This window comes from Metopolophium dirhodum, chromosome 1 (assembly GCF_019925205.1).
Source record: "Metopolophium dirhodum isolate CAU chromosome 1, ASM1992520v1, whole genome shotgun sequence".
In the NCBI taxonomy this organism is placed as follows: Eukaryota; Metazoa; Arthropoda; class Insecta; order Hemiptera; family Aphididae; genus Metopolophium; species Metopolophium dirhodum.
The window spans coordinates 146,529,302-146,551,751 of record NC_083560.1 but is presented as its reverse complement, the minus strand read 5'-3'; the positions used below and the strand labels follow the sequence as shown (position 1 = coordinate 146,551,751).

General features: G+C 25.5%; 1 protein-coding gene across 1 annotated transcript; it reads right to left on the bottom strand.

Annotated features, from left to right (window-relative positions):
* Positions 1 to 367: 367 nt before the first annotated feature.
* On the bottom strand, positions 368 to 22,164 carry LOC132933222 (serine/arginine-rich splicing factor 4-like). The gene is made up of 5 exons (XM_060999536.1): positions 22,137 to 22,164; positions 21,861 to 22,001; positions 20,472 to 20,810; positions 10,260 to 10,409; positions 368 to 426 (listed from the first exon to the last, which is right to left on the bottom strand). Exons 1-5 carry the CDS (start codon positions 22,162 to 22,164, stop codon positions 368 to 370), a joined length of 717 nt encoding a protein of 238 aa, XP_060855519.1.
* Positions 22,165 to 22,450: the final 286 nt, after the last annotated feature.

Sequence of the window (22,450 nt, the reverse complement as noted above, 5' to 3'; positions counted from 1 at the left end):
CGAAATACGATAATATTATATAATATGTACTAATAAACCAAAACACGACTAACGGGCAACAATGGAAACTGCCGCTTAGCGAATGACGGTAATCGAATTCGAATAATCGATCATTATTTTTCGTGCTCCCGACTGTAACGTAACGGCTGTAACGACAAAGCGAGTACCTATGCGACAGATTACACTTCTACACGTGATAAAATAATATATTTAAATAATATATTTATTTTTTAACGCTTTTACAGTCGTCCGTCGACAGTTGATCATCCAGTATAATATATTGTTTTTCCTCATTTTAAATCAATCTATCAAGCGTCTACGTTTATTTTTTTTGAAGCAGTTTTGTTATTTCGTTACAAGTTGTAACTTACAACTCGTTGCGCATATCTGCAGCAGCGATGATCAAATCGGCTGACATGAGTGAGTCTGAAAAAAATGCGGATGTCAATTAGGTAAGAAGATTATTGTGAATAATTTAAATACCTATATATAAAATTAATTTATGGTGACTATATTTATATATTACCCATTATATATTAGTGATGTTGTTTTCAATATTATATTACTATTATTATACTAACTTAAACCGCATTATATATATATAAATATCTTATAAATATAATTTTATATATTACCTATTGTCTATTAGTACTCTTCACTATTATCTATTGAAATGCCTGTAAGGTTTTGGTTTTCGCAGAGGACTATAATATTTATTATTATAGCTAAGTAACTATAGCAATACCTATAAGTCCATACAGTACTATGTAACATTAATATATTAATATAAAATAATGGTATATACCAGAAATTTTTATAATTGCTCTTTTTAAAACTGCAGTATTTATTATATGTTTTATTTTTAAGGAACATTTTGAAGGGAGCATAGATGATATATTATAAATAGGTATATGTATATATATTGTGGTATCACCCGTATTAGACAATACGCGGTAAACCAACTATCGCCTTACCCTCGTATTCTCTAGTTAATGACACTCTCTAAAGTTAATTAGAATGGCACTGTTAACTCGTTGAGGTACGATGGTAGGCGCTTGCCAATTCTTAGTTCGTTCCTATCTAGTTGAAATGACTCAAAGATTACATATACCTTGGCACTATTCAGTTTAATAAAACTTCATTGACACATAGTACGTATATCCCGGCGCTGTTCCTATAAAAGGTAAGAACGTAAGAATGACTAAAATAATGTTTAACTCGGGTTTTCAGGTCGGAAACACTTTTATTGTATTTAAACAAACATTAATAAAACACTTAGCAAATTCAGATCGCCTAGCCCGTACTACGATCGGCGCTTCACACGCACGTCGTAGCTACGTCCTCGCCGAATCACTCAGCGACAACGGGGGGGCCGTGCCTGCGCGTACGGCGGTGTTATATAGAAAACATTATTGTCGCCTCAGCACATTATTGCTTCACTGGCCTGACCTATGTCAATAATTTACAATTTGAAATATTCCCACCTATATTACATAAGTAGTATATATGTACCAGTCCTGGCACAGTCCATATTATATCAATAAAAGATCACAAAGAAAACAATGTATAAAAAGATCAGAAAATCGAAATGCAATAATAATTAAAATATTTTCCGCAAAACTTAATTATTAAAAATAAAAATCGAAATGCAATAATAATTAAAATATTTTTCGCAAAAACTTATGATATTAATAATTAAAATCTAGATGCAATAATAATTAAAATATTTTTCACAAAACTTATGATATTAATAATTAAAATCTAAATGAAAAAATGTATTAAAAACTTATATATTTAACACTCACCCAAATGGGGCACACGTTATTATCATATATTTTTCTAATCTTTTTGATTTTGATTTCTAATTAGTGTATTGAGATGGTCTACAAAATCATTTCTGTCTATTTTTGTTTTATAATGTCCCCAAGCTAATGTATCAATACCATTTTCTAAAATAAATCTTTTATCATCATAAACACTTAAAGCTTTTTTGTTTTGTTCTACAGTAAAAATATCATGTTTCTTAGTTCTAAATAAATTTTGTTTAACATATTTTGATTTTTTTGTTAGTAAACAATTTTCAAAATCATTAAAACATATTTTATTTTCCACAACATTTTTTTTAACACCTTTAGCTTTTTTAATTTCTTTTTCAGAATCTAAGATTCGATGTGAATATAATTTGGATCTTAAACCTATAAATTCAGTCATAATTTTTCCATTTAATTCATCTTTAAACTTGCCTAAGACTTTTTTGTTAACTAAAGGTAAACCATAAATATTATCTTTTGGATAATCTGAAGTGTCAAAATGATCTAACATAATTTTCATATCTTGATAAAAATTATTAGTTTTTATTTCTAATATAAGTGAATCTGTATCTGTATATAACAATCTAACTCTATTTCCATATTTTTGTTTAATTATATTATAATAAAAATCATACATTAACATTTTAGATAAATCTAAAATACACATTCCTACATATATTGGTTGATTGAAAGTTATTTCACATCTTTTCATATGTACTGCAGCTAAATTTTCAGTAAAAATTGTTCTTCGATCAAAATTTGGTTTTGCAATTAATTTTTCTACTTGGAGTGCATTAGAACATAATCTTATATCAACATGATTTCGAACATTCATCATAGTACGTCCATAAACACTATTATTCATTAATTTGAAAAATTCTTTTTCAAAATCATTCTTAGCTTCTGATCTAAGATTAGTATTAAAATCAATATAAACTTTTAACCAAGGAGATTGACTAAATTCTAAAACTCTGTGAATTTTCTCTATTTTTAAACCTAATTTAATATATAATTTTAGTGTTTCATAATGTATTATATATTTTTTTCTTATCATACAAAGTTGTTAATAATTTTGGGAGTTGTTTGTCATCAAAATGTCTTTCCGGTGCTAAAGGGAAATCTGAATGTAGATCATGAAGTTCTTCAGGATAAGTTAAATCGACTTCTAAAATATAACCTTTAGATGATTTGTCAGAAATATTCATTACATCAAAATCATTTAGATTATCAACCCATTTGAAATCTCCAGTAGGTAAATATTTACTCATTGCCCAACCGTAAAGATTATTTGCATCCAAGTATTCTAAAAATATTGATTCCTCTTTTTTTTTAAATTTATCTCCCATATATTTATTATTTGCTTTTGAATATCTTTGACTACATTGAGATAAACCACCTCTGATTCCATTTTCAAACAACAATATTTGATCTATATCTGTTAATAAATCTAATTTTACGTTTGTCATTCTTAACATACAATCCCATGCAAATCCTGGTGTTGTAAAATACCACATAGGATCTAATTTATAATTTTTTAAAGAAATATCTCTAAAATTTTCTATTATGTCTGTTAATAATAAAACATCGATCTTATTATATAAACTAGTGAATTCACGCATATTTTGTATATTAAACACTTTCCAAATTTTCTGTGAGTTTTCATATTCCTCTTTAGTTATATTTTTATCAATGAGAGAACTATAAAATTTTTCAATAGGAGGTAAACATGTTTCATTAAATTTTTCTTCACAATCCATATACTCATAGGGATAAGCTAACTTTCTAGTAACTAAATCTAAATGTTCTTCAGGAAAATATTTACTAAGTTCTTTAAATTTATTTTTTAAATTTAATTTCGAATCATTTCTTAAATTATTTGTTAACTTGTCTAAAGAACTGGGTAAAAATTTGAATGAATCTATAAATCTTAATTCTGTAGATATTTTTATGTCTTTGCCATTCCTAGTTACTACACGTGGTATAATTTTTGAAAAAGAAATATATTTTTCCTCATTATTTGCGAGCATTTTTATTTGTTCATTATCGTTCCCAAATTCTTTTATAAATAGATGGGCATCATAACCTGAAAGATTATGAAAAACAATTGGAATAAAACGTGGATTTCGGTAGTTAAGATTACAGATAGAATGTGCTGCTCCTCTATATTCTCCAGTTAAGTGGTCATGATCCCGAACTTTTCTCATATTTTTATTTTTATTTTCTATTTCGTTTTTAAGTTTATCTTCATACAATTTAAATTTTTTAACATCATCAGTATTTTTATAATATTCAATAGTGTTTTTATATATTTTAAATTTTTTCTCTAACATTGGAGGTATTTCACTTAAATATCTTTCACAAATATGACATTTATTAGATTTATTATAATAATTATTTAATTGTTCTTCATTCAATGATTTCATAGGAACTATTTTATCATATATTTCAGAAATACTTATTTCTTCATTTTTCATACATTCATAAAATACTTGAGCTACGTTTGGACCAGAATATGTTACAGGAGGTTTATAATCACCATTACTATATTTAATATAATAACAAAAATTATTGGGTATATGTTTCTGATAACAATTAGTAAAAGACTCTGTATCATTTGGTTGACAAGTATATATTGGTTTAAGAGTACATTCATAGTCAGCAAAAACCACAAAAGGTACTCTTAAGGAATTATTATATTTTTCAAATACTAAAGTTTTATTATAGGGTTTTGGTAGAACTATTTTAGCAGCTTTATTATTAGCACAATAATGTTTATGTTCATTTAACTTATTTTCTGTATCAAAACTATTTAAACACATTTTACATATTTTTCTTTTATGACCATCTTTTGTCATTTGACTTCCACAAAGTTTCCATAAATCCTTAATCCAACAATAATGACCTTTATTCTCATTATCCTCTCTTAAATACATCAAATCTATATGATTTGTTTTTTTCATTTATAGTTACTTCTAATGGTACAATTATATGCTTATTTTTATTTTTTTCTTCTAGGTAGTAAATATTAACAGATAAATTGTTAATTAATTTAACAAATTTTGGAACATCTTTGGTACTTACTGGAAATTCTATTTTAGATTTTTTAATTACATCATCATATTCATTTTCCCATTTTTTATATTTTGTAACTCTTTGTCCATTTTTTTCAACAGGATGTAAAGCTGAGAGTATTGCCCAAAGAAAACATTTATCATCTTCATTTTTAACATTTATAATAGCTTTTTTATCTCCAATGTTTTTAGGTAATTCAATATATGAAGAACCCTTAAAAGGAACATATTTATTTATATTTATTCCCAAACTTAAAATTTCATGAAGTCTCCATTGAGAACCTTTCAATATAAAATCTTCTTCTTCTTGTACAATTTTAATTTTTACTTCTGTATAAAAATCATTTAAGTTAGAATTTTTTGTTAAGATTATATTTTGTGTTTTAAAATTTTTTTCCTCATATTCCATATTTTTTTTATTTTTACCTCTCTTATATATAGCAATAAACATAATATTAACTTTTAAATTTTGTTTCTTTAATTCATGTTTAACTCGTCCTATTACTGGATTATCTAAACGATTTAAAAATGTTTGTATATCTTTAATACCCATATTATTTTTAATAATATAAGTTTTTAATCTACTTTGAAATGCTGTTTCTTCATTTTTTAAAATAGGTCGAATCGTGTTGTTTATTTCAAATATTTCTTCATTAAAATTAAAAACTCTATGTGATTTAGGTATTATCTCTCTTGATATTCTTGGTCTTATACCATTATTTTGATGACGAATAGACTGTAAATGTTTAGACCAACTGTTGTATTTAACTGTTAGCTTACAAATATCACAAGTTTTATCTGTTTTTGGTATTCTCTCTTGTTTTGTTCTTACATTTTTTGTTGTTGTACCTCTGTATGTTCCTCTAAATCGAGGTATAATTGTTTGATCTGGATCATTGTTTTGATGACGAATAGATTTCAAATGTCTAGACCAATTTTTGTAACTAACTGTTAAGTTACATTTTTCACAAGTTTTGTTATCCATTTTATTATTGTTAACATTTCCTTTAACACTTGTTTCAATTTTTTTATTATCCATTATTTATTATAGATAATATTATTATTTTTTTACATTCAATTTTTTAATAAAAATAATTTTTATTAAAAATAATATTTAAATAATATTAAGATCCCATACTAAATTCACACATTTTAATATTTCCTAAATCTTGAACAATCTTAATATCGTCTAGATAATAGTGATTATAATCATCTGTTGCAATAATTTGATCATTGGCTATATGACAAAGTTCTAACCAAGTTGGTGAATGTAATAGTTTAGAAACATAAGGCTTTCCATTTCCAAAACCATCATCTCCTTGATTAATAATGAAAATATTTCCATCAATTGGAATTTTATTTAGATTATATTTAATACTCTCAGAATATTCATAGTATTCAAAAGCACAAAATTTCACATAACATTTATTATTTTTTTTTTTGTATACTTTTTTTTATTTCATTTCGCATTACTTTCAAAAAATTAAAATTTTTTAGTCTATATTGATTAATTGGTACACCATTATATTTTGTATTAACTCTACAAGGTAAAATTGTTTGATCTATATCATTTTTTTGATGTCGAATAGATTTCAAATGAGCAGACCAACTTTTGGAACCAATTGTTAAATTACATTTATCACAAGTTTTAGCAGGATATATTTTTTTATTTAATACATCCATTTTATTATTGATATCAATTTCTTTAACTAAAGATTCAATTTTATTTAATCCTTCCATTCTTTATTATAGAAAATATTATTTTTTTTTTTACATTCAATTTTTTAATAGAATAATTTCTATTAAAAAATATCATTTAAAATTTTGTTTTTTGTAACTCTTGGTTATAAAAACTCCCTATAATCTCTTCATTGTTTAAATCTATAATTTTATAAGTAATAGGATTTGTGTATAAAATTTCATTAACTATAAATATTTCTTTTGTCCAATTATTACTATATTTATTACCAAATGTTTTTTTAGAAGCTGTTATTCTTACTCTATCACCTACACTAAATTTAATTTTTGGTTTAGGTTTGTTTTTTGTAGAAAATAATTTATGAAAAACATCATCTTCGTTAGATTTATTTACTTCACAAGGTCTCATACCAATAGATCGATGTATGTCTTTGAAATTATATTCATATATTAAACTTTTTAAAATTTTAATCCATTTTTTAGAATTTGTAACTTCAAAATGTAATCTCATTTTACTGTTTAATGTTCTGTTAAATCTTTCAATAATTGACGATTTTTCTTCATTTTGGGTGTGATACATTTTAATTCCATATTCTTGCAAAACTTTTTTAAAATGTTTATTTTCAAATTCCAAACCTTTATCTGCGTGGAGTAATTTTGGTGCTTGATGATTTTGTGATATAGCTTGTTTTATTATTTTTTGAAATGTTTCTGAAACATTAATTCCATCTTTCTTTTTGAGTTCTAAAGCCCAAGAAAATTTTGAAAACGTATCTATAACAGTTATTATATAAGAATAACCCTCATTTTCATCAGAATAATTTCTCATTATAACTAAATCAGCAGCCCATAAATCATCAATACCTTTAGTAATTATTCTTCGTTTAGGAAATTTTTTTCTAACTGGTTTATGAAGTTCTTTAGCTAATATCATTTTATCTGGGTCATTTAATTTTTTATTGGAAATATTATGTCCAATTGTAGGATTTTTTATAAATTTACTTTTATTTGTGTTACATTTAAAACATATTGATGAAATTCTCCATCTACCATTAACTGTTTGAATTTTATTTGCATTAATATTTTTTGTTTGAATTTTACATTTAAGACAATATATAGTTTCGTTCATTTTTTATATTTATATTGAAAAAAATTTTTTAAATAGAAATTTTTTAAAAAAATTATTGAAAATAAAAAAAAATTATATTTTCTAATATAAATAAGAAATGGAAATGGAAAACTTTAAAGATGCTTTAAATAAAATGAACAATGGATATACATTTATAAAATTTAATGATTTGGAACAAGGAAAACCATACAAAGTAAATAAGTTCATAATGATTGATACAAAGTTTGGAAAAAGAATAAGTGTTGTATTAAACGATGAATATATGTTAAATTTACCAGAAAGATATACAAATGAATTTACAGAAAACAAAATAACACGGTATAATACATGTTCGGAAACAAAATTGAATCTTATTTATAATTGTGAAAAAATTTTAAAGAATGGGAAAACAAGACATGATTTTGATTTTAAATAAAAAAATAAATTTACTTTTATAAATGGTATTTATAAAAGTTAAAAAGGGTTGTATTCATTTAAACAAACCTATTCACAATAATGATAGTGATCATTTTTTAGGTCTCTATTCATTAGTTTTGAAAGCCAACAATTTTATTAATATTGAATCAGAGTGTTGTATAACAATTAAACAGAATATAATACATATAAAAACAGGTAGATATAGTATTGAACAATTGAACAAAGAAATAGAACCACTTATTATATCATTTTCTGATGAAACTAATAGAATTACAATCAAATCTCCTTGTTATTATAAATTAGATGAAAAATTAAAAAAATATTTAGGTTTTAATGGTAATATAGATTTTTCAATGACAAGTGAGAAAAAAATGTACTTTCCTATTGATGGTGAATATTACATAAATATTGAAAAAGAATGTGAATTTAGATTAGGTCGAAATGGTCAAATCCCACTAGGTACAATATTTATTGGTATTTATTCAATAGGTGAAATTGAAAATTTATTTAATTCATTCGGAACTAAATTTGTGGAAAATTTTCCTAAAATAAATCTTGAAATAAATAAAAATTTATTAAAAATAACTGCTTCAATTGGTCTGTGGTTTGATGAATATTTATCAAATTGTTTAGGCTTTAATTTTATAAAAAAATTAATCCCTATTAATAAAACATGGCCTAAAGGGAAAGAAATTGTATTAGGTGTTGTGTATACAGCACCAGATATTGCTTATACAGTAATAGGAATAAAAACTCCACAATTTTACACTCAAGGTTTCTTAAAAGAAATAAATGGTATTATTTCTAATGAAAATAGTAAAACATTATTAAAAGGAAATTATTCAATTGAGCATTTAAATATCTTATTCAATTCGATTATGAAGTTGGAAAATAATGGTGATTACATTAAAATAACAACAAAAGATTATTTTTCATTTGATAAAGATTTAAATTTAAGTTTAGGATTGAATGATACAATACATACACATTATGGAGAAAATTCATCATTAAATACTAACAACAAAATATTAGAAGTACATTGTAATATAATTGAAGAATCTATTACACATCATATTGATGAGCTATCTCATTATGATGAAGTTTTATTTTTATTTCAATATAATTCTAAGAGTGCTTTGATTAAACCTCATAAAATGATATATAGACCAGTGAGTAAAAATCGGTTTCAAAAAATAGAAATTTATATTTTAGATTTGAAAGGTAATATTGTTAATTTTGATGAAGAATTTATTGGTGTTCTTGATCTAATCAAAAAATAAATATGAAAAGTTTTTTTTCAAGATAAAATATCTTGAAAAAATAAAGTATGGAACGATCTTTTTTATAAAACTTCCTCAACTATTCCTCTTTCAATATCAAACGTATACACTGCACTAGAAATTAAACAAACATAACAAATTGTGTTCTCAGGTAAATTTTTACTGAAATCTACGTTTAAAATTAGTGTACAGTTGGTGACCGCAATTTGACTTTGGTGTCTACTCATGTTAACAACAAAAAATGGTTTCTTTTTAAACATTTGTTTATCTAAATACATTAATGGATTTTCTTCATGTGATTTATAATAGGTTTTTTTATAACTCATATGATCTTCATATGCTTGACAAATTTTCAAATCATTAAAATCAAGATTTTGCAATTCATTAGGATATTTTTTTCCATTAACTTTAAAAGAATAATTTACAACATTACAATCATCAAAAAAAGCAGCATTACTATCTTGATTGTCTAGTTTATTTTTTTGAAAATAAACAACACCAAAAAATGGATGTTTATTATTTCGATAATTAGATGATAAATCGTATCTTATATTTTTTCCAGTAAGATTTCTGATTTCAATACATTGCCATTTTTTAAAATCTAAAATAAACGGTTTCTTAATTAATTCATCAACTATTTGAATTTTTGTTATTTCATCATATTCTATATTTTGCATTTGAACTTTTAATTCTAAAATATTAACTTTACCACGTTTTGCTTTAACATTTTTTGACTCTGCTGTAGCTTCAGTGTTTGTTTCTAGAATCAATGCATCATCATCAATATTTCTTGTAAAAATTATTTCAAATCTAGCATTGTAAATTTGTTTTATATCTTTCATTGACCCTAAACCTAAGTGTGATAAAGGAATGATGAGCTCAACACTTCCTCCTCCTTCAGATGTAGATTGAAATCCTGAATTTTGTGTAGGACCATTTCCATCAACAGCATAACTCATATAACCTTTTACTGTACTTAGTCTTCCAGTATTCTCACTTTCATCTATAATTTTATTATTTAATTTAATTGTAATTTTTTGAAACGAAAATGCTCCACCATTATCAGATAACATAACATTAGATTTTGCTGGATATTTAGTACCATCTTCTTGTACATATTCAAGTAATAAATAAAGTTTTGAATTTTTAACATTCAGAAATTTATCTTTAGCATCTACTATAACTATTGTATTTCGGTTAGGTTTATTTAATTCTGTTGTGATTTGAGGTATATAACTTTCATATTGGCTATTTATTATATAATTATCATATTTATTTAAAATATTATCCATTTCTTATTTATATTACCAAATATATATTTTTTTTTAAATAAATGGATAAAGTAAAAGTAAAATTTTTTATTGAAGATGAAAATAAAAAAAAATCTTTATTTGAATTACCTTCACGTGTTTTAATTATAGGACCATCTGGTTGTGGTAAAACAACCTTGTTGTATAATCTGATTATAAATTATTGGATTCCTTATTTAAATCTATATATTTTTACAAAAAATATTGAGCAACCAGTCTATAAAAAAATAAAAAAAATATTTGATGATATACCTTCTATAAACACACATTTTTCTAATGATGAAATAATATCTGTAGATGATTGTGAACCAAATAGTTTAGTGATTTTTGATGATTTTCTAAAAGAAAAACAAGACATGATAATTGAATATTTTATAAGATCAAGATCAAAGAATATTAGTGTTATTTATTTAACACAAAGTTATACTTCAGTAGATATAAAAACAATAAGAAATAATTTGAATGTTTTAATTGTTTTTAATCAATCAAATTATTATATTGAAAAAATATGGTCCGATTTGATTAGTGAAGATGTACCTTTAGAAAAATTTAAAGAAATTAATAGAACTTATTGTAAAAAATATGATAAAAAAAGTAAAACAAAATCATATGGTTTCATAACAATAGACTTGATAAAAAATTTAATCTATGACAATGAAGGTAATGAGATTTTATATATCGATGAATGATTATGTTTTAATTTAATTTTGTATAATAAATGGATATCAAACAAATTCAAAAAGAATTAAAAAAAAAAATTAAAAAAAATGTTACATTTGAAGATCAAACACAAAACAATTCCAAGGTAGGAAATAATTTAAAAAACACATCAGATGTAAAGATTCAGACAATAATTAATAAGAAAAAAAAATTACAAAATAGGTTTAAAGATGTATTATTAAAACCTAATGAAAAAGAGACTGTTATTATAAAAAAAGATGATGAAGGTGAAGATGAAGATAATATTAAAAAAGAAAAAAAACAATTAAAATCTACAGATGTAAATAAAATAATTAATCTTAAAAAAGATTTACAGGGTAGATTTAGAAATACAGTTGTAAAACAAAAACATGTAATTGAAGAACAACAAAAAAAGTTTGGACCAATAATAAACGCATTAACAAATGTTAATACAACAATGAATGCAGTTAAAGATGTTGCTATTAAAACTGAAGGAGACATTCAAAAATTAAATAAACCCTATTATTATCAACCTAGAAATCCAGAATTAAAAAGATTAACAAGTTCAGAAGAGACTTTTGGAACTCCAAAATATTCTAGTCAAAAATCAACAAGTAATTCTCCATTACCTAAAAATGTTATAAACTTAGGTGCTATTTCGACAAGATATTTACCAACTGTAAAAGATACTAATTCTTTTGGAATATATTATAATAAAGAAGATGATATTCATATGATTGGAAAAGATAAAATAAATTTTGAAAATGATAATATAATTTTAAATGGAAAAACATATACAGGAACTCTAGGTTTGTGGAGATTATTAACTCATGTAGATACTACCAATCCGAAATTTTATACAGATGATGATTTTAATATTTATAAAAATATATTAATTGAAACTAATTCTATATATCAAAACAATGATCCTTCAACGAAAAGAGCTAAATCAAGTCGTGGTGAAAAATATAATGATATGATTAAAAACATTTGGAGAGAAATGAATGGAATTAAAACGAATGAAAATGATGAAGAAACTACGGATAATAAAAAGAAAGAAACTACTGATAATAAAAAAAATAATAAAAAAATTAATAAAAAGAAAGAAAATAATGATGATAATGAAATTATGGAAAAGAAAGAAAATAATGAAATATTAGCTGAAGATAATCAAATAGGGGAGGGTTTAAAGAAATACACAGAAAATCATATTGAATATCGTTATATTAGTAATGTAAACCAAGTTATAGATAATTTACAGTTTATTTCTGCAGAGGAAAGAGCTGGAAATAATAATTTTAAAAACGAAAAACTTGGTATTCTTCATTTGTTTAAAATAATTATGGAAAACCATATTGATACTCCTGAAGGTATTGAATATTTACTAAAATATGTAACTTGTTTACCAAATGATGTGAAAAATATATCAAAAGAAAAAATAATTAAACGTATACATTATATATCAATTGAAGAAAGTACAGGAAATAATATTTACCATGATGAAAAACTTGATATTCTTAATATTTGTATTAGAGAAATGGAAAAATTAATTGATATACCTATTATTGGTGCAGATTATCTATCATCATATGTTTCATGTTTACCAAAGAAAATTATTACAGGTTCAGGAATTGTTAATTTTCTTTTGAATTGTTCAAGTTTACCTCAAATACATTGGCCTGGTTATAATTATTTAGGACCGGGAACAAAGTTAGAAAAAAATAAAAAACCTATAAACAAATTAGATGAAGCTGCGAGAGAACATGATTATTTTTATAAAGATAATAAAGATACTAAAACAAGACATATTGCTGATAAAATTTTAGAACAAAAAGCAATGGAAAGATTTTATGATCCTCATAGTTCTATAGGTGAAAAAACTGCAGCCATTTTTACAGCAAATGTAATGAATGTTAAAAGACGATTTGGAATGAATTTAATTTAATTTATTTTTTTGTATTATAAAATGAATCTAAATTTAAATAAAAAACAATTTAATAAAATATTGGAAGCTCATAAAAATAATAAAGATGTATCAATTCTAATTGAAAATAATCAAATTGATAGTGGAAAACATAAATTTATTCTTGAGCCAGAACAAATAAGAAAATTAAAAAACGCTAAAAAAAATAATACCAGATCAAGATTAGAACTTAAACATATTCAAATTAAAAAAGGTGGATTTTTACCAATAGCTATTGCTGTGATTGAAGGCGTAAGTGCTTTGGCTGCAGGTGCAAGTGCAGTTTATACAGCAATAACTGATGCTAAACATAAAAAAAAATTGGAAGAAGAAACAATTCGACATAATAAAGAGATGGAAAAAATTAGATCACAAGGTTCTGGTTTGAAAAAAAAAAAAAAAATATTGAAAAAAAAATTAAAAAAATGAATAAATTTGAAATAAAAACATTTAGAAATAATATTGAAAATTTTGAAGGTATTTATACACGGTTTTGGATTAAAGAAAATAATATAAAAATTGACCCATTGAGTAATATAGATATAAATTACTTTGGAAATAAAATAAAAAATTATAGAGGATGTTTTATGTTAAATGAATTACCTACAACACCATGGGAAAATGAATGTGGAGTATTTAATTTAAATGATTCTACTCAAAATGGTTCTCATTGGGTTGCATGGAAAAAAATAAACAATACATTTAAAATATATTTTGACCCATTTGGTCATATAGTTGGTGAGCCACCAAAAGAATTTTTAAAATATTTGGGTAAAGATAATCTTTTTTGTACTGTTTCCCAATTTCAATACTATAATGATCCACCTATATGTGGTCATTTATGTTTAGAATTTATTGAAAATTATAAAAAATTTATTTAAATATCATAATTTTTTTTAATAGAAATATTTCTATTAAAAAATAACGAGTTAACGAGTCGTTTTTTTTACGTTTACGAGTCGTTTTTTTACGTTAACGAGTCGTTTTTTTTACGTTAACGAGTCGTTGATGTACTCATATGTATGTTTTAATAATTCGATGTTAAAAAAAATATATTTATATTATAATGAAATTAAACTTTCACTAAACAAACTACGTAAATTAATACAAGAGGAATTACATGATTCGAATAATAATAATTAAAGTGTAATGACCTAGTTTTAATAATAATATGTAACTCGACTGATTATTTTTTAACATCCTGTTGTGGAATGTTATCAGCTGACTACTATACAATGTGAAGTATACAGTGTGATGTATACAGTGTGAAGTATACAGCGTGGTATAATTATACTAGTTTAATTTTATTTAAATAGTGTTACATAGTATACATTACATGCCTAAGCATTGTGGCGCGGTGGGTTAAGGCGTGTGTTTTGAGACTGAACATATTAGGTTCGAATCTGACTGCAGCAGATTTGTTCCTACTGTGTTTGTTCTCGTAGTAGGATTTGAAATTAGGTGGGGGGCATTATAAAGCCGGCAATTGTAGCGCTTCGGGCGATTGGTGATTTACATGCGAATGTAGGTTGTCACGTGGTGCGGCCTACGTTGTCACCTTGATTTGTATCTACCTCAGTCTTGATCCAAGGCTGACGTATATAATGTCCACCTCTGACTTTAAATTCTACAAATAAATACCTGTCTAACCCACCACGTCACAGTGCTTAGGTAAAAAAAATATCTCTGTTGTACAGACAACCAGTTAAAAAAATAAAAAATAAAAAAATAAAAAAAAAAGTGAGAGGTGGCCACCATTCTGGATGTCTGTACAACACAGATATTTTGCAAATTTTTTGCATTTTTTTATTAATAATGAGTTCGTATAATTATACAAAGTTAAATATTACAAGTCCTATATTTCATTTAATATTTTATAAAATCAAGGCGGATCAACACAGATATGTTTTATATGCTTATCTACACTACATATTAAAAGTTTACCCCCCGCTTCATATTTTTCATTTAAGTATAACTCCGTTGCTATTTATGTTGGAATGTTTATTTTTACATCAAACCTTTTTGTTTTTAATTCTTTATAAGTCCCCCTCATAGTATCATAGTGTAAAATCGTTTTCAAAGATTTTTGGATTTTAATAACGCGCACCCTATTCGGGTGCGCGTTAAATATCAAATATTTTTTTAATAGAACAATTCTATTAAAAAATTTAATTAATTATATTATTATATTCTAAGCATTTTGTGATCGGAATCTGTACCTCCCATGCTAAGACAACATATTTTAATATTTCCGAAATTTTGAACAACACAAATATCATGGAGATATTTGAAAAAATAAGTACCGGTTGTATTTATTAAATCATTAGCTATTTTACAAATTTCAAGCCATGTTGGCGATTCTAGTATTTTAGAAGCATAAGGTTTTCCATTTCCAGAAATATTGTGTCCATGATCGACAATTAAAATATTTCCTTTAATTGGAATTTTATTTAGATTATATTTCATAATTTTAATTTTAATATTTTTATTATTAGTATTATAGTATTCATATTTACAAAACTTAACAAAGATTTCATTATTTAATATTGAGTTTTCTATTTCGTTTTGCATTTCATTTTTTCGTAATTTATTAAAATCATTGATAGTTGTTTCCATTATTTTATTATTTATTATATTTTTAATTTTTAAATTAATTTTTTCAATTTCTTTTTAATACATTTTTGCATTTAGATTTTTATTTTTAATAGAACAATTATATTAAAAAATATTTTAATTATTATTGTATTTAGATTTTTATTTTTAATAATTAAGTTTTGTGGAAAATATTTTAATTATTATTGTATTTCGATTTTCTGATCTTTTTATACATTGTTTTCTTTGTGATCTTTTATTGATATAATATGGACTGTGCCAGGACTGGTACATATATACTACTTACATATATATAAAATAATATTATTTTGACGACTGTCTGCAATATACGACAGTCCCCGTTGTTTTTTGGAAAAAATGCCCTCATTTTTTTAATGCTATTGCTACATAAAAATGTCTTATTACAAAATTAAATATTAAACTTATATAATTACTAGGTTACTGTCTCAGCCTATTCGCGTCGTTGACTATAAAATTATGCTTAAATGTTAATTTAATCTTACTATTTAATAATTAATTATATAATGCGTGCCTAAAAAAAAAAAAAATAAATATGAATATAAGGTTATAAAAATGTATTGATTGGTCCTTTTGTGGAAAAATGTTTTCTTAGAGATTGTTCACAGTTTGAAGTATAATATTTTTATTTCGACAAATAGCAATAAATTTTCGTTGTTTTTCTATGGTATTTTATTCTTTGATTCTGTGGTAGTTAATTCTTCTTCTCTTCTTGTATTTCATAAGGTAAGTATTTGAATATTATCTTGCTTATTTTCGTTTTGTCGAATTTGATTTGTAATTTTTATTCTTATATCTATATTTCTGCTTTTCAAATTTCTGTTTGGACTGTGTCTTTTTCGTGTCTTCGTATGGAACAATTTTATTTGCTGTTGTTTCTATAATTTTTGGTTTAATGCTTATTGTCTACTTTGAAAATATTATATTCGCCCTTTGTCTCAGAAGATTTTTGCTACTCGTTGACTCGTGAATTTTTGATTATGCTGAAAATACATTCTATTCTTTTGTTTTTTTTACTTTTGTAACATGTTTTTAATATTTTATTATTTTTCCTTAAATGTAATTTGTTTTATTATAATATTACAATAGTTTAGTTAGTATAAAATCTGCTAATGTCTTGCTATTGATTTTACTAATCTGGTGCTAAATTACATATTTGTTCTTAAAAGGGGTATTATATATAAAATTCTGGAGGAATATTAAAGGTAGAAATATTAAATTTTTAAGGTAGTTAAATTAAATTTGTTCGTTGATTTAAAATCATTATATAATGCAAACATATATATATATATTATATAACCTTAACGTGGGTGACAGCCGGCTTGAGAAGTTGACTTAAAGTGGTAGTGTATACAGTGGATTGGCCTTTCGGCCATCGGTGGCCCATGGCGGTGTCCTCGTCATATAGTCGTACACAACAACCGAAATGAAAATCCAGTGTCGTGAAAACGGTTAAAAGATGATACCAAACACGAGGTTAGTGTGGTTGCGTGAAAATTTTTCGTCGTGGACAGTGTTGCAATTTGCATGTCCGGGACGTAATGGAGAATGATGGTTGATGATGAATCCGTAGAAATTGAATGAAAGAACGTTGGCGGCCGGAGCGGTCTGCTGGTCTCCGACGGTGGCTTGTTGAGTGGTAGGTAAAAGGTATTACATGTTATAAAATATTGAGGAAAGTTAAATTTGTACAGTTATATTAAATCTTGTGTTTTTGTTTAAAGTAATATTCAGAAAAATTATTCAAGGGACTTGATAAAATTTATAAGATTTTCGAAACCTTCCCGGATTTCTTTAATTAATTACGGTGGTTGAAATGTCGATTTGTCTGTTTTAAATTTAATTTCACATGGTTCTACTTGTGCGCATCCTAAGTCTAAAGGGTCTGAGGTGAATAAACGCTTGAATTTGTTTATTAGTGTTTGTGTCTTTATACGTTGTTCATAGCTAAGTTCGTTAGGTATTTGTATTATTGTACCTTGTTTATCCGTTACTTCTGTTATTTTTGTTAATATTATTTTTTCTTTATTAATAATTTTATTGTCTGAATTAATATTTTTTATTTCGTATTTATCGCGTTTAATCGTATTTAATTCAGTGGCAATTGCTATAACCATGTTTCTTGGTATATTACTATAGGTATTGGAGAAATTGTATAATATGACTTCGTCATCATTATTTAATAATGTAGTTTCTAAAGTTATTTTTTTATTATTTTGTAGGCGCTCAGTTGGTTTTATTATATATTGTATTTGCTTGTCTTGCATTTTTGTGGACACTTTTAATTTTGACCTAGTCTTTGGAGCTATGGTAATATTTTCGTTAGATATAATTTTAATTTTATTTTTATTAATGTTGGTTGCACTTGTGATGCTTTCAGTTGTATAAATGTTTAAGTTGTGATTTACATTATGTTCGTACCATATTTCGTCCATTTTTATAGAATTATTATCGATTTGTATGTTTTTATTTTTAAAATCGACTATTAGGTTGTATCTAATATTAAAATCGTTTCCTAATAGTAATTTACAATTTAGTCCTTCAACGACGTATACTTTGATTTGATATTGGCGTGTGTTGATTGTAATTATTAATTCTGTTGTTCCTATTTGTATCAGTTCGTTGTTGCCAGCGCCTGTTATAGTCATTTGTTCTTTGGGTTTTGTGACTTGTTTATTTTTTACTAGGGAATAATCTATACATGATATATTTGAGCCTGTGTCTATAATTGCATTTTGTTCGTTACCGTCTAATTTTATTTTTATGGATAGCACTCTTTGTTTTCGTTCAGTATCTGAATCTACGCTTATATTTTGATTGTTGATTTTGATTTCATTTTTGTGTTGAATAAGCTGGTTTTTGGTTTCTATGGCTTTCTCGTCTTCTTGTATAGGCCGGTTCCGATATTCCCTTATGTAGTTTCCGCATATTTCGCAAAACATAACGTTTCCCCCCTCGCTCCAATACTGTTCTCTGTCATCTTGGTCGTCTAGTATGTCCTTGGATGTGGACAAATATTCGCAGTCTTGACAAAATTTTGAGTACCATATTGTGGATTTGTCTGTTTTAAAATTATTGTTGGTTTTATTTTTCTCTATAGTGTTTTGTTGGGATAATTTTAAGCGATCGAAACATTCGTGTAAGAAATGGTCTACATTTTCTTCTATAGTATTAAAGTTGGGAAAAACTGTGTTTATTGTTATGTTATTGAATTGACGAGGGTTATATGTTTCCGTTATGATTCCTGGTGTCCAATGGAAATTTTTATTGAATATCCCTATGTTTTTCCTATTTAATTTCCAGTAAATTATGGCATTTGTATATTCGGAATTTTCGTGTATTAAATATAAGTTAAAATTGAATTGGTCACAGATAAACGCTAGATCGTCATCTTTAAGATAGTAGCCAGATTTGCAATTAGGAATGCCGAGCATATTTAATAATTCTACTGTCTTTCTATATATACCATGTTGTTTAAGGCATATTCGTAGTGCGTGGGCACCACAGTCATCGTCTCCGGGTACATTTTCCGTTTTTATGAATGAACCCGCGATTTGTGAGATTTCATTTTTTAATTTATCGTTGATTGTGTTATTGAAATTTTTCCCTAACGTGATTATATTACTAGTTTGTGAACCATTGTTTTTAAAATATTTATTTTGTTTTTCATCGTCATTGTTTGGTAGTAGGCATATTAAAATTTTTATTTGCGTGTCTTGAAAAATAAACTTAATCATAGTAGAAATAACTTTCCAATCCTTTTTGTCTCGTCCAGTGCAGATTTTGGGTAAAGCCAAAGTAGTAATATTATTCTCAATACAAAATTTCCTAGTGTTAGCTAGTGTTCTAAAAATGTTAGTGTATGCTGGTTTGTCGTAATATTCATTTTTTGTTATTAGATATAGAACCCATTGTCTTCCGTTTTTCAAATAAGCAATTTCGGTTATTTTTTTTCTTTGGTCTATTAAATTTTGAACGTTGTTAAATTTATTTCTAAATTGTAATGCGATCCCCTTCGACATAGTAAGGCATTGACTTGTGCAATGGCCGATTGCGATATCATTTCGTAATGATAAAATATTTACCGTCTGTTCACTGTAATCGCATAGGAAGTCGGTTCTATCGTTATTGCTGAGTAGGAATTTTTGAAATTCGTTTAGTGGGTTCAAACTACTTATTGTTACGATGTTTTCTATAGCTTTTTCGTCATCGTCGTTTACTTCATTAGTTATTAGTTTATTTGAATTTTTTGATTTGTACCAATTTTCTACAAAATGAATATAATTATTTTTTTCAATTTTCTTATCTCTGTTAAATTTAGAGGTGTCGATTTTTAAATTAATATTATTTGTTCCCTGAGGTAGATATTCCGATTTTTCTCTTAGCTCGGGTGCTATTCGTTTTTTTGAAAAATTGCAATCGTTTGCATAGTGTCCTTTTTCATTGCATTTGTAGCATATTATGTTTTCTCTTCCATTACATTTTTCCGGTGTTGAGTATCTTTCTCTGCTGTTGTCCCTACTGTGCTGTTTTCTATTTGCGTCATCTCCACGATTTCTGTTGTTATATCTATTTCTACTTGTATCTCTGGACCTGTCGTAGGAGTTTTTCCTATCCCTAGAATAAGAACTATCTCTATTATTGCTAATTTCTCTGCTGTTATCTCTGTATTTATGGTTATTATTTCTATCTTTACTATTTTCTCTGAACTTATAGTCATTGTACCTATCGGGATAAGGACCTTTTTCCCTATAATTGTTCCTGCCTTTGTAATCTGATTTGTGTGGATATGGACTTTTGTCTCTGTTGCGTGATCTATCTTCAAAATTTACTGTCTTGTCGTATTTTTTTAAATTGTTTATTTCGGTACATAGTTGATCAATTTTCTTTTTGTAATAACTGTCTATTCCTTCTAATTTTGTATTTAAACGTTGAATTTCTTGGTTGCTGTCTTTTGTTTCGGTATTTAATTGCATTACTTGTTTGTTCAAAATTTCTGTGTATTCGCTAAGTCCTGAGCTTCTTGAATTAATTCTAAATTGCATAAGTTCATATTTTTTTAAATTTTCTTTTAACTTTTTTAAGTTACTGTTGTCGTGAAGTGAAATTGCGTGTAATATAGGTTCCTTTATACCTTTTAGTATGTAAACACAAATATCTTCCTCTTTCATATCCTTGTCTACTTGACTACATAAATATTCTATTTCCGTAACAAAACTAGAAATTGACTCTAAGTCGTTTTTTTTCCTGTTTTCTAATTTGTCTTTCAGTATTATAGAGTATCCTATTGGTTGAAATTCGTTTATGAACTCACTTTTTAGATTTTCCCATGACCAGTTTCTTCCTTTGTTTTCCAAGTTTTGTAAAAATTTGTTGGCAGTATCTTTCAGAAATATTGATAAGAATTTCATTTTTTCACTGTCGTCCCAATTGTTTATTTGTGCTGCTTTTTCGTACTGTCTAAGAAATGTTTTGATGTCTCCTTGTCCGGAAAAACTATCTGGTTTAATTATCATTTTTTCCATTTTGTGTCTTGGATTTTTATTTTTTAAATTATTTAGTTTTTCAGGTGTGTTTTCTATTACAAATTGTGAGTTGCTAAAGAAGGTGGTATTTAAGTTCGATTCAGTTTTAATTGGACTTTCGATATCTTCGTATATGTGTTCTTTTTTTGTTGGTTCGTTAGGATTTAAGTTTATTAAATTATTATAATTATTGTCAGAGGTTTGCTCTAAATTATTTTGATATAAAGTATTACTAGTGTCTAAAATTTTGTCTGCCTGAATTATTAATTTATTTGCGTTAATTTCTAAATCGTTAGTTATATTTTTAATGTCGTTAGTAATTGATTTATTTTTTGTACTATTACTTGTTTCAGGACTTGAATCACTTAAGTTACTTTGTATGAGTAAATCTTTAATGTCGATTTTATCTTTTATTGAATTTTCTCGAACTTCGTGTTTTTGTAATTCGCTTAAGGTTTCTTCAATGTCGTCTAATTCTGTGATCCCTTTATAATATTTTGATAATCTAGCCCTTAGATTATCTACGGTTCCTACGCTTTTTAATTGTTTAGATTTGCATAGTTCAATAAGTTCTGATTTTTTGTGTGAATAAATATCTGTTAATTTAGTAATTTTCGAACCTAAGGCTATAAGCTCTTCGTCATTCATATCATATTAAGATTTAATTGAATTAAAGAAAAATTTTGTAATGAAAGAAGTTGATTTTTATTAATATATTTATACTTAACAATAACTACTTAATTTTTGAATAATTTAAGAATTAAAATTAAAATATATTTTTTTTTGAAATAAACTAAATACAATTTTAAAGGGCGAACGAAAATTAAAATAAAAATTATTTAAATTATTAAAAAAACTAATCTACAATCCTAATATTAATATTTAAGTATATTACAAAACATTGCTCACCTTGGCGTATATGTGTAGACGCACG

What these genes read in the sequence shown, in the direction of transcription:
- LOC132933222 (XM_060999536.1), bottom strand. Translation starts at nt 22,164, where the DNA reads ATGAATGACGAAGAGCTTATAGCCTTAG. An exon ending in TGATTCAAGTCCTGAAACAA is followed by an intron (nt 20,811 to 21,860) that starts GTAATAGTACAA and finishes TAAATTTTGAAG; the next exon opens with ATAGATCACGCAACAGAGAC. An exon ending in ATACTCAACACCGGAAAAAT is followed by an intron (nt 10,410 to 20,471) that starts GTAATGGAAGAG and finishes ATAAAATTATAG; the next exon opens with ATGAAAGTGAGAATACTGGA.